The sequence below is a fragment of the Triturus cristatus genome, unplaced genomic scaffold (genome assembly GCF_964204655.1).
Source record: "Triturus cristatus unplaced genomic scaffold, aTriCri1.1 SCAFFOLD_168, whole genome shotgun sequence".
NCBI classification, from domain to species: domain Eukaryota; kingdom Metazoa; phylum Chordata; class Amphibia; order Caudata; family Salamandridae; genus Triturus; species Triturus cristatus.
This window is the reverse complement of record NW_028187305.1, coordinates 17,924-31,332: the sequence shown is the minus strand read 5'-3', so window position 1 is coordinate 31,332 and position 13,409 is coordinate 17,924. Positions and strand designations below refer to the sequence as shown.

Genomic DNA, 13,409 nt, shown 5'->3' with positions numbered 1-13,409 from the left:
AGAATAGCAATAGGCCTTTCTCACGAGAATTCCGTCTTTCCTGAGAGCAGCGCTTACCTCTGCCCTACTACGGAATTATTACTTCCGTTGATAAAGTAGCACATCCCTCTACCTTACCCTTCTAACAAGCATCAACTAACCGCTTCTCTAGAATTTAATAACACTAGAGTTTCACCATTAATTAAAATGCCTTTTCCAGACATACACTGTCATACAGGAAAATGTAGATCATTCATACAGACTTCTGTCTTTCTCGAGAGCAGCGCTTACCTCTGCCCTACTACAGAATATACCATTCGTTAACAAAGCAGCGCTTCCCTCTACTTTGTCCTTCTAGCAAGCTCAGAATATACCTGCTACCTTTTCAGTAGTAAGCGTTATCGGTATGGCATTTGGTTTCCTGGTACTTAAGACCAAAATTTCACAGGTAACCCTTTGCTATCATTCACACTTTTCTCACACAGAGAATTTCACTAATGGCAACACACGACGATGCTGCCGAATCGAACCCAGACAATGCGCTCTGCAACTTCAATTGTCACACGTTTTTCCCGTGTACCTACGGGCAACCACAATTCCGTCTTTCCCGAGAGCAGCGCTTACCTCTGCTCTGCTACGGAACTGTTACCAATTCCCGACTTCCTACATCCCAGAAGCCGTGCAAACAACATAAAACTCGACGTACTTCAACATAGAGTGTTAATACATAAATCAATACCAATCAATAATCAATAAGCTATTTACAAGCAATCGTCACTAAACCCAAAACAATAGCTAACCATCATTCTGCTACCAGAAAAACTGTTGTAGCGTGGAATGCTAAATCCCTCTCTACATCCTAGACCATAGATTTTCACAAACACATTCATTCACTTCATTCAATGGTGGGGCCCATAACACCAACATTCATTCGCTATTAATCTATGTCTCTAAAGAGGTGATTCTATTTCATACGCTGTAAGGAGAGGAAATGCACGTAAATCCTAATGAGCAATAAATTCACTTATCTTTCCCTACCTCACCAGGATCTAAACATCACTCTATATGTTCCTCCCATGGATAGGCCATGGATCAGCTGAGTTGCTGGGTGAAGTGACACCTAATTCTCTAAAACATTATCCATCATTACATTCCTTAAATAATAACCCGACACAATTCTTATAATGAATAATAGTATTTTATCTAAAATAAAGCATGAAAAGTCATAAAGCATTCAATATCTCGGTTAGCATATTTACCTATTCTGGCTAATTGTCGTCCTCTAAGTCAAATTCAGATCTTTGGTCTCTATGCCCATAAAGCGATCTATCAGTTCGGAAAGGATTTGGGCATCTGATCAGTCCGACAGAGTCTTTGGCTAACAGCTGTCCTGCAGTGTCACCGTCCTCTCCGTCAGCATAACGTCAGGAAATTGGGAACGATCGTCAAGATGTAGTTTTTTACCCTCTCTATTCTACTTCTTTTATAATAAAATTGATAACACAATGTTGCTAATACAATTTTAAAACATCTCTGATTGGTTGAACCAGGATCATCCTTCCTGGTTCCCATAAGGTTTTTGTGTCCATAGTGTCATCAAATTTGACAGTTCTTAGTTTAAGGAAGTCCTTTGTCTCAAGGTTGGCACCCTTCCAGGTGCAGCCTTGGTGGGTACAGTCTGCATGAGGTCACATAAAGGCCACAGTAGCTTGCCGGTGGCGCATGCGCTCTTCACCCAGGACCATGCGAAGCCGCTCATGTCTCGTCCATTACGGAAAGCAGCTTTTCTTGTGGCAGGCCCAAATGGCCAACTTAAGCAAAAGAAACACAAAATGTAATTAATACATGGAAATGACTATTAAAATGGTTTTCCCTCACTCAACCCCTTATGTGTGTGTATTTATCTAGCAGTAAGCAACACTCATTGCGGATTATACTCACAATTTAAAGCACAATTCACAATTGCATCACGAAAGCAACATATAACATGCAATATTCTAATTGTCTATCATTAATATGCGTACGAAAATTAGTTTACGTATTAATTAGGCCATGCCAAAGCAAATCCCACGTGTATTTCTTATTAATAATGTTGGTCAATCTTCCACAGCAAACCGTTAATATAATTATTATTAATCAATTATTCATTTTAGTATAAATCTATAGAATGGAGGGGGTATACAACATTTTTAAAAGAAAACCCCACTCCAGCACCGCTTCTGGGGGCTTCACTGCTTCTAGGATCTGCACCACTGCTGGGGTCTGCACCACTGCGGGTATCTGTGCTGCTGCTGCAGTCTGTGCGCTTCTCCCTGGAGTCTGCCGTACTGCTGGGATCTGCAAAAACAAAAGTTGATGGACGGAATGCAGAACAATGTCATACATTCACCCCAGTACAGAGATCTGGGCCTAAATCCATCGTTTTTTTGCTCACCATGCCATTCCAGTTTGAACCCAGCCATATGCAAATACGTCTTGACCCTGTGCCTCATGGGAACAGTCCAGCCCGAACTGCCAAGCCAGGTCTTCCCTGGACCGGAATCGAGCATCCTAGGACCGGTTTCAGGCTTTCACCCCTCTTCAGCCAGGATAGCTTGATTCCAGTGGCATGGAGAGCACGGGACTCCCTTCTGAGCATACCCGTCCCACTCCCCGTCCCACTCGGGGTGACAAATGCAGAAACAGCAGTTGATGGACAGAATGCAGAACAATGTCATACATTCACCCCAGTACAGAAATCTGGGCCTAAATCCATCGTTTTTTTGCTCAGCATGCCATTCCAGTTTGAACCCAGCCATATGCAAATCAGTCTTGACGCTGTGCCTCATGGGAACAGGCCAGCCCGAACTGCCAAGCCAGGTCCTCCCTCCTGGAATGTTTTTATTTGTTCTGCTTTCGGTCCATCAATAGTTCTTTTTGTACTGGGATCTGCACCACTGTTGGGGTCTGCACCACTGCGGGTATCTGTGCTGCTGCTGTGGTCTGTACCGTTGATGGGGTCTGCAGTACTGCTGGTATCTGTGCTGCTGCTGCAGTCCGTGCCCTTCTTGCTGGAGTCTGCACTCCTGCAAATCCCTTTCTACGAAAGTTAGTAGATGTGGATTAGCGTCCATCAACCCCCCCATGGGACACATCCTTAACGTAAAATAGCACATAGTGCTAATTTGTGTTGCTTTTGGGCTACTGTCCAACACTATTCAGGATTTGCACTGGAAGGTAAGACCCAAAACAGCACTTTGCACCAGGTGTGCATCCCTGTTTTAATGCAAACCGGGTGGGAAAGTGATAGTAAATCTGCCCGTAAACTAATTATTTAATATGTAACACAATAAGTGGGGGTGTCATATTTATTAAATTGTATTATTACTCAAAGAAACCCTTTTAGACATTGAGGGAAATAACAATAAGGATCTAAACCTGTGCCTTTCAATTTGTAAGCAGCTCACTGTGCTATAGCAGAAGGATTCTAACTGATGAACTCCAACTAACAAAAGGATCTCTGTGACAAGAGCAATAACTCAAAGAGTTATCTATATAAAACAGTAATCTGTGGTCTGCATGTTACACGTTGAGCTTTGCAGCAGGAACATTCGCCCTACATGCTACCTTATCACGAGTCAAAAGTATGACTAGACAAATGGTCTCCATCAAGTGCATTAACCAGCATGACGTAATTATCCTCTGAAAAAATGCTATGCACAGAAAGATCTCTGCAGCTACTCTTATCTCGCTGCTGCCTGTCATGCAAAGAGCGCCCACTTGAGCTTGGTGTGTGGTGCTGCGGCACCTGTTCCACTGCCCTGGACCCGACACTGCCTGCTGGGGTCTACAGCGCTGCTGAACTCTGCACCACGGCTGGGGTCAGCACCAGTGCTGCTGGCATCTGTAGTGCTGCTGGGGTCTGTAGCATTGCTGGCATCTGAGGTGCTGCTGGGATCTGTAGTGCTGCTGGGATCTGTAGTGCTGCTGGGATCTGTAGTGCTGCTGGCATCTGTAGTGCTGCTGGGATCTGAGGTGCTGCTGGAATCTGTAGTGCTGCTGGGATCTGTAGTGCTGCTGGCATCTGTAGTGCTGCTGGGATCTGTAGTGCTGCTGGGATCTGTAGTGCTGCTGGCATCTGTAGTGCTGCTGGCATCTGTAGTGCTGCTGGCATCTGAGGTGCTGCTGGAATCTGTAGTGCTGCTGGGATCTGTAGTGCTGCTTGGATCTGTAGTGCTGCTAGGGTCTGTAGCACTTCTGGGTTCTGTAGCATTGCTGGCATCTGAGGTGCTGCTGGGATCTGTAGTGCTGCTGGGATCTGTACTGATGCTGGGGTCTTTTACACTGCTCGGGGCCTACAGCGCTTGTGGGGTTTGGAGCACTACCTGTCTGTCTACCTACCTATCTACTTGTCTGTGTACCTACCTGTCTGTCTATGTATCTTTCAGTCTATCTACGTATACATCTAGCTATCCGTCCATCTATCTTTGCAACTATGTCTGTCTGTCTACTGACCAATCTATTCTGGCAACTCTCCATATGTCTGCTTCCCTCTCTCTTGAGCTCTCTTTCTATGCAACGGTCTATTTGTCTGTCTTGTCTCTATCTTTCTCTGCCTGCCAGTCTATCTAACAACTCTCTCTACCTTTGCAAGCCTCTCGATTCTTTCTCGAGTTACAAAAACATTGCAAAAAAGCACAAGCAAAGTCAAGAGTTTGACAGCCAACTTCTGACCATTTTTGTAGCTGTAGTGCTAGCCAAGACATTTTGTTTCTGCTAAAACTATGTCTATAACAGCTCAGTCAAATTCAAAATACTTGTGATGCCTTTTATCTTTTATCATACACATTGCCTCTTATTAGACCTCAGTGAAATGTGTGCAGGGACCCTATTTCTGCAGCATTACAGTTTGTACTCAGTGAGTTTAGAGATAAAAGCGCTTGTATGACACATTTGTCCCACACAGATTACAAGGTAAAGCTGCAACACAGCACACAAACAATGTGTGAAATTGTGTACTGTGCGAGTGTACGTCAAGCCTCGTTTTGTTGATGTCTATTAGTGGCTTTTACCTGCTGATTTAGCACTGGGCGGTAATATCGAGCCTTTGAGATTCTTACCGTTTCTATTGAACCTACGTTATGTTTTTTCTATTTATTGGTGTTTCCTTCCATTTGAGACATTGCAGAGCAGGTGCATTAACCCACTGAACTAGGTCTAGTCTTTACCAAGCTCACACTGGTAGGTGCTACAAAAATGAAAACACATTTCATGCCATAGTCTTTAGCAAGAATCAGGGAGTGGGGTTTACACTTTTATTATACTAAAAATAAAAACAAAACCTCAGTATGAATTGCAATCTACATAAAAGCACAGTAACCTTATACTGTACATTTATCACAGCGCGTGGGAAGGCTGAATGAGTTGGTATGTGTCTGCTGATGTCAGCACACAGGAGTCTCTGCTGCCAGCCCTGGCTCCTGTGCATTGACAGTCATTGAGCAGTGGTGCTGTTCAGCATAGGCCAGGCTCTGCATCAGCTCTGCCCCTGCTACCAGCCCTGGCTCCTGTGCATTGACGGTCATTGAGCAGTGGTGCTGGTCAGCATAGGCCGGGCTCTGCATTAGCTCTGCCCCTGCTACCAGCCCTGGCTCCTGTGCATTGACGGTCATTGAGCAGTGGTGCTGGTCAGCATAGGCCGGGCTCGGCATCAGCTCTGCCCCTGCTACCAGCCCTGGCTCCTGTGCATTGACGGTCATTGAGCAGTGGTGCTGGTCAGCATAGGCCGGGCTCTGCATTAGCTCTGCCCCTGCTACCAGCCCTGGCTCCTGTGCATTGACGGTCATTGAGCAGTGGTGCTGGTCAGCATAGGCCGGGCTCGGCATTAGCTCTGCCCCTGCTACCAGCCCTGGCTCCTGTGCATTGACAGACATTGAGCAGTGGTGCTGGTCAGAATAGGCCGGGCTCGACATCAGCTCTGCCCCTGCTCCCAGCCCTGGCTCCTGTGCATTGACTGTCATGAAGCAGTGGTGCTGTCCAGCATAGGCCGGGCTCGGCATCAGCTCTGCCCCTGCTCCCAGCCCTGGCTCCTGTGCATTGACTGTCATGAAGCAGTGGTGCTGGTCAGCATAGGCCGGGCTCGGCATCAGCTCTACTCCTGCCACCAGCCCGGGCTCCTGTGCATTGACGGTCATTAAGCAGTGGTGCTGGTCAGCAAGGCCGGGCTCGGCATCAGCTCTGCCCCTGCTACCAGCCCTGGCTCCTGTGCATTGACGGTCATTGAGCAGTGGTGCTGGTCAGCATAGGCCGTGCTCGGCATCGGCTCTGCCCCTGCTACCAGCCCTGGCTCCTGTGCATTGACGGTCATTGAGCAGTGGTGCTGGTCAGCATAGGCCGGGCTCTGCATCCGCTCTGCCCCTGCTCCCAGCCCTGGCTCCTGTGCATTGACAGTCATTGAGCAGTGATGCTGTTCAGCATAGGCCGGGCTCGGCATCAGCTCTGGCCCTGCTACCAGCCCTGGCTCCTGTGCATTGACGGTCATTGACCAGTGGTGCTGTTCAGCATAGGCCGGGCTCGGCATCAGCTCTGCCACCGCCACCAGCCCTGGCTCCTGTGCATTGACAGTCATTGAGCAGTGGTGCTGTTCAGCATAGGCCGGGCTCGGCATCAGCTCTACTCCTGCCACCAGCCCTGGCTCCTGTGCATTGACAGTCATTGAGCAGTGATGCTGTTCAGCATAGGAGCAGTGATGCTGTTCAGCATAGGCCGGGCTCGGCATCAGGTCTGCCCCTGCTACCAGCCCTGGCTCCTGTGCATTGAAGGTCATGAAGCAGTGGTGCTGTTCAGCATAGGCCGGGCTCTGCATCAGCTCTGTCCCTGCTACCAGCCCTGGCTCCTGTGCATTGACGGGCATTGAGCAGTGGTGCTGTTCAGCATTGGCCAGGCTCTGCATCAGCTCTGCCCCTGCTACCAGCCCCGGCTCCTGTGCATTGACGGTCATTGAGCAGTGGTGCTGTTCAGCAGAGGCCGGGCTCGGCATCAGCTCTGCCCCTGCTACCAGCCCCGGCTCCTGTGCATTGACGGTCATTGAGCAGTGGTGCTGTTCAGCAGAGGCCGGGCTCGGCATCAGCTCTGCCCCTGCTCCCAGCCCTGGCTCCTGTGCATTGACAGTCATTGAGCAGTGGTGCTGGTCAGAACAGGCCAGGCTCGGCATCCGCTCTGCCCCTGCTACCAGCCCTGGCTCCTGTGCATTGACAGTCATTAAGCAGTGGTGCTGTTCAGCATAGGCCGGGCTCGGCATCAGGTCTGCCCCTGCTCCCAGCCCTGGCTCCTGTGCATTGACTGTCATGAAGCGGTGGTTCTGTTCAGCATAGGCCAGGCTCGGCGTCAGCTCTGCCCCTGCCACCAGCCCTGGCTCCTGTGCATTGACGGTCATTGACTAGTGGTGCTGTTCAGCATAGGCCGGGCTCGGCATCAGCTCTGCCACCGCCACCAGCCCTGGCTCCTGTGCATTGACAGTCATTGAGCAGTGGTGCTGTTCAGCATAGGCCGGGCTCGGCATCAGCTCTACTCCTGCCACCAGCCCTGGCTCCTGTGCATTGACAGTCATTGAGCAGTGATGCTGTTCAGCATAGGCCGGGCTCGGCATCAGGTCTGCCCCTGCTACCAGTCCTGGCTCCTGTGCATTGAAGGTCATGAAGCAGTGGTGCTGTTCAGCATAGGCCGGGCTCTGCATCAGCTCTGCCACCGCCACCAGCCCTGGCTCCTGTGCATTGACGGTCATTGAGCAGTGGTGCTGGTCAGCATAGGCCGGGCTCTGCATCAGCTCTGCCCCTGCTACCAGCCCTGGCTCCTGTGCATTGATGGTCATTGAGCAGTGGTGCTGTTCAGCATAGGCCAGGCTCTGCATCAGCTCTGCCCCTGCTACCAGCCCTGGCTCCTGTGCATTGACGGTCATTGAGCAGTGGTGCTGGTCAGCATAGGCCGGGCTCTGCATCAGCTCTGTCCCTGCTACCAGCCCCGGCTCCTGTGCATTGACAGTCATTGAGCAGTGGTGCTGGTCAGAACAGGCCAGGCTCGGCATCCGCTCTGCCCCTGCTACCAGCCCTGGCTCCTGTGCATTGACGGTCATTGAGCAGTGGTGCTGGTCAGCATAGGCCGGGCTCGGCATCAGCTCTGCTCCTGCTACCAGCCCTGGCTCCTGTGCATTGACGGTCAATAAGCGGTAGTGCTGGTCAGCACAGGCCGGGCTCTGCATCAGCTCTGCACCTGCTACCAGCCCAGGCTCCTGTGCATTGACGGTCATTGAGCAGTGGTGCTGGTCAGCATAGGCCGGGCTCGGCATCAGCTCTACTCCTGCCACCAGCCCTGGCTCCTGTGCATTGACGGTCATGAAGCAGTGGTGCTGGTCAGCATAGGCCGGGCTCGGCGTCAGCTCTGCCCCTGCTCCCAGCCCAGGCTCCTGTGCATTGACGGTCATTGAGCAGTGGTGCTGGTCAGCATAGGCCGGGCTCGGCATTAGCTCTGCCCCTGCTACCAGCCCTGGCTCCTGTGCATTGACGGTCATTGAGCAGTGGTGCTGGTCAGCATAGGCCAGGCTCGGCATCAGCTCTGCCCCTGCTACCAGCCCTGGCTCCTGTGCATTGACGGTCATTGAGCAGTGGTGCTGGTCAGCATAGGCCGGGCTCGGCATTAGCTCTGCCCCTGCTACCAGCCCTGGCTCCTGTGCATTGACGGTCATTGAGCAGTGGTGCTGTTCAGCACAGTCCGGGCTCGGCATCAGCTCTGCCCCTGCTACCAGCCCCGGCTCTTGTGCATTGACAGGCATGAAGCAGTGGTGCTGGTCAGCATAGGCCGGGCTCGGCATCAGCTCTGCCCCTGCTACCAGCCTCTGCACTGCCCTCCACACTCTGCACTGCCCTCCACACTCTGCACTGCCCTCCACGCTAGAGCCTAGAACCGGCAGTCTAGAACCAGGCACTGGGTGCTTTAGAGCCCGGCAGTCTAGAACCAGCCCGGCAGTCTAGAACCAGGCACTGGGTGCTTCAGAGCCCGGCAGTCTAGAACCAGGCACTGGGTGCTTCAGAGCCCGGCAGTCTAGAACCAGGCATTGGATGCTTCAGAGCCTGGCAGTCTAGAACGGGGCACTGGCTGCTTCAGAGCCCGGCAGTTTAGAACCAGGCATTGGATGCTTCAGAGCCTGGCAGTCTAGAACCAGGCACTGGCTGCTTCAGGGCCCGGCAGTCTAGAACCAGGCACTGGGTGCTTCAGAGCCCGGCAGTCTAGAACCAGGCACTGGGTGCTTCAGAGCCCGGCAGTCTAGAACCAGGCACTGGGTGCTTCAGAGCCCGGCAGTCTAGAACCAGGCACTGGGTGCTTCAGAGCCCGGCAGTCTAGAACCAGCCCGGCAGTCTAGAACCAGGCACTAGGTGCTTCAGAGCCCGGCAGTCTAGAACCAGGCACTGGGTGCTTCAGAGCCCGGCAGTCTAGAACCAGGCACTGGGTGCTTTAGAGCCCGGCAGTCTAGAACCAGCCCGGCAGTCTAGAACCAGGCACTGGGTGCTTCAGAGCCCGGCAGTCTAGAACCAGGCACTTGGTGCTTCAGAGCCCGGCAGTCTAGAACCAGGCATTGGATGCTTCAGAGCCTGGCAGTCTAGAACGGGGCACTGGCTGCTTCAGAGCCCGGCAGTTTAGAACCAGGCATTGGATGCTTCAGAGCCTGGCAGTCTAGAACCAGGCACTGGCTGCTTCAGGGCCCGGCAGTCTAGAACCAGGCACTGGGTGCTTCAGAGCCCGGCAGTCTAGAACCAGGCACTGGGTGCTTCAGAGCCCGGCAGTCTAGAACCAGGCACTGGGTGCTTCAGAGCCCGGCAGTCTAGAACCAGGCATTGGATGCTTCAGAGCCTGGCAGTCTAGAACGGGGCACTGGCTGCTTCAGAGCCCGGCAGTCTAGAACGGGGCACTGGCTGCTTCAGAGCCTGGCAGTCTAGAATGGGGCACTGGCTGCTTCAGAGCCCGGCAGTCTAGAACCAGGCACTGGGTGCTTCAGAGCCCGGCAATGCAGAGCCACAGACCCTGCCATTCGGACTCCTCTCCAGAGCTGGCTTGTGTCTTTTCTTTCTTCAGTATTAGAGCTGTTTATTTCTGGTAGAGGCCAGTCGGATAGTGCAAGGCCTGATTTATTGGTAGAGTGCTTAATTTGAGCGTGTGGTTTCTGGTGCTCGGCACCGGCGCTTGTGACAGTTTGCACATGCGGTCTGGCTAATTTCGAGATGACTACAACAGCAATCAATTATTCATTCAATATACATTAAAAATGACTATCACCCGCCGACCTAGCCACTCTTAGTCCTGGTATAATCCGGTTTGTCACACTTGTAGGGTGGGATGGTTGTAGTGGTGTTTGTAGGCGTGTGATGGTTGTAGTGGTGTTTGTAGGCGTGTGATGGTTGTAATGGTGCTTGTAGGCGTGTGATGGTTGTAGTGGTGTTTGTAGGCGTGTGATGGCTGTAGTTGTGTTTGTAGGGGTGTGATGGTTGTAGTGGTGTTTGTAGGCGTGTGATGGTTGTAATGGTGCTTGTAGGCGTGTGATGGTTGTAGTGGTGTTTGTAGGCGTGTGATGGCTGTAGTTGTGTTGTTCCTATCAGTGACGGCCAGGGGCAGTGTGTGGCGCCAGCTGCAGTGGCCCCTGATGACAATCCTGGCACTTAGCACTGGTTGTGAGTACCTGCCTGTGGGTCCTCCGTGGTTGGGTGAGTTATTGTTACTACTATGAGTGGTTGATGACCTCTGACCTCTGTTTGTCTCTTGCAGCTGCGGTGACCCTGGATCCGGACTCCGCTCATCCCTGGCTCGTCCTGTCCGAGGACGGAAGAAGCGTGAGGACGGGAGACAGAGACCAGGGTCGGCCCCACACGGAACAGAGATTCGATGAATGCATCATTGTCCTGGGGAGGGAGAGGCTGAGCTCCGGGAGGCATTACTGGGAGGTGGAGGTGGGGGGCAAGACGGCCTGGGACCTGGGGGTGTGTGACGAGGCTGCGAGCAGGAAGGGGGGGATCACACTAACGCCTGAGGATGGATTCTGGACAGTGTGGCTCAGAGATGGTGAATACAAAGCTTTCCCCTCCCCTCCCACCCTCCTGACCCCCCGTGTGCCCCCCAGGGCTGTGGGTCTCTTCCTGGACTATGAGGCGGGCCGGCTCTCGGTGTATAATGTGGATGACCGGTCTCTGCTCTTCACCTTCTCCGGGGCCTCCTTCCCCCCCACCCTGCGGCCCTTCTTCAGTCCAGGTCTCAACCAGGGAGGGTTGCGGATCCTGCTGTGAGGGGGGGGGGGGGGGGAGTGAAGAGAGTGTCAGCAGCGCCGGTGAGAGCGGTGCGGGGATGACATGTGACGTCACTGACGCTGGTTACAGCAGCCGTGTATGATGCCATTTCATATCAGATGTGAAAGACATTATGTGAAGTAAATGATTCTTTACTGTCACCAGGTAAAAGTCTTGTTAATAAAGCACATTCCTCGTTATCCAGCGGCCCCTGGCAGTTTCTTCCACCGCTCTTCCTTTATTTCGGGAGGTGAGGAGTGGTCACGCCGCAGGGGGTATTTTAGTAATTTGTTGTTGAAGCTGCTGTGCCGCGAGTGTGGCCTCCTCTCCAGATGTGTGAAGACGGCGCCCCTGGACCTCGGCCTGACACATATTGCAGTAAAGTGTAACAGGACCTGCCTGACCCGCCCCCCTCAATGTGAACTTCACCCCCTACAGTAGGGGGACCAGGCGTCCCAGTGGCGTAACGAAACTTGAGGCCCCCCCCTGCAAAGTACATGGAGGGGGGCCCCCTATTCTCCAGACCCAGTCAGGAGCTCTCTGGCTAGGGGCCCGTGCACAGTGATGAAGGGGGGCCCGCACTCCGCGGGCCATTTTTACGCCACTAAGCCATACCAGCATCTCATTTTCTCCATAGGGACTCCTGTCAGCACTCTTTAATTATATTCACCATTCCTTTGCCCATTGAGCTACAATTCTTTTCCTCTAACACACTTCTGAATTCACTCTGATTTAGAAGATATCATCCTCTTTAAATCTGTCTTCATTCTCAAAAATGCTTGACTATGACCCCCCACCATGAAGTCATTCCCCATCCTCCATTTATTTCAACGGAATCAGCCTCCAAAACCCGCTCTTGATGACTCGTAAAGTTGTTGGGTTTATAGCACAGGTGGTCAGTGTTCGTCTCTATCTGCATCTTCATCTGCAGAGCGCCCTCTTGTCCTCCAATCCGGACCCGTTTCCTGGAGATTCAGAAGAATTCTGCTGCAATAACCAATAAAGAACGATATTTGCTAGCACACGTGTGCATGTCACCTGTAATACCACATTTTTATCATAAAATGTTCCAACACCCCTCCAAATCGAATTCATTTTTTCTTTATTTCTAGCACTCCGTGCTGAGTAACTTCCCGTTTGTTTACTGACCATCAATGTCTGCCCTCTGCCTGTTTGCTCCTGAGGCAGTACTCAGTCGTCACTGTCTTCTGACAGACAGCAGAAGCCACACATCAGGGCCAAGGCTTGTTTGTTGGCAGCAGGAAGCCAGGGCCACGCTAAAAATATGAGCATGTGCAATGCTGCACACTGATGTCTCGCAGTCACTCAGAGCATGCACAATGAGATGTACTTCCAAGCTTCTTTCATCAGTCTACCTGAAGGTAATCCAGTGGATGCTGGAGTGGCGTAGAGTGGAGTGGAGTGGCGTGGAGTGGAGTGGCGTGGAGTGGCATGGAGTGGAGTGGCATAGAGTGGAGTGGCGTAGAGTGGAGTGGCATGGAGTGGAGTGGCATAGAGCGGAATGGCATAGAGTGGAATGGCATAGAGTGGAATGGAGTGGCGTAGCGTAGAGTGGCATAGCGGAGAGTGGCAGAAGGTTTAGGAATGTTTTTATGCTGAAGCTTAAAAACTATCAGTTTCAATACATTTCTCTCAAATCAGTGATATAATCTGATATTTTAAGGGGAAACTCTTCTGATTTCCGGATTTAAGAATTAAAATTAAAGCATTAACCACTAATGTAAAACAGACAGATGACAGAAATAGATTTCCATCTGGCTTCTAAACTCCAAATGTGAAACTATGAAACCTGGGATGAATCCCAGCTCCCTGCTTGACCGAACTGTGTTATCCAAGGCAAATGTTTTATTTCCCCATGGTGCCTTTTCTTCATTATTGCATATGGGATTAGTGACAGAATATTGAAAGCACAAATATTGTGTGGAAAGAATATTGTGTCAAACATATCCGTGACAAGAATATTTAGTAGGTAAGTGCCAACAGGTAAGTATAATTTACTATTTTTAACTCCAGATCTACATACCTTGAAGATATTGTCAAGGTACATATATGTGGAGTTATATATAGTAAAACTTTACTTACCCATAAAAAATAACCAACACA

The 13,409-nt window shown here is 51.3% G+C and overlaps 1 protein-coding gene across 1 annotated transcript in view; it reads left to right on the top strand.

Annotated features, from left to right (window-relative positions):
* Positions 1-12,367, top strand: part of LOC146771975 (E3 ubiquitin-protein ligase TRIM39-like) — a 78,836-nt gene extending 66,469 nt beyond the window's left edge. The window contains exon 7 of the mRNA XM_085640243.1: positions 10,771-12,367. Coding sequence (XP_085496369.1) covers positions 10,771-11,285 — 515 coding nt within the window. The 3' untranslated portion in view covers positions 11,286-12,367. The remainder of the gene's footprint in view (positions 1-10,770) is intronic.
* Positions 12,368-13,409: the final 1,042 nt, after the last annotated feature.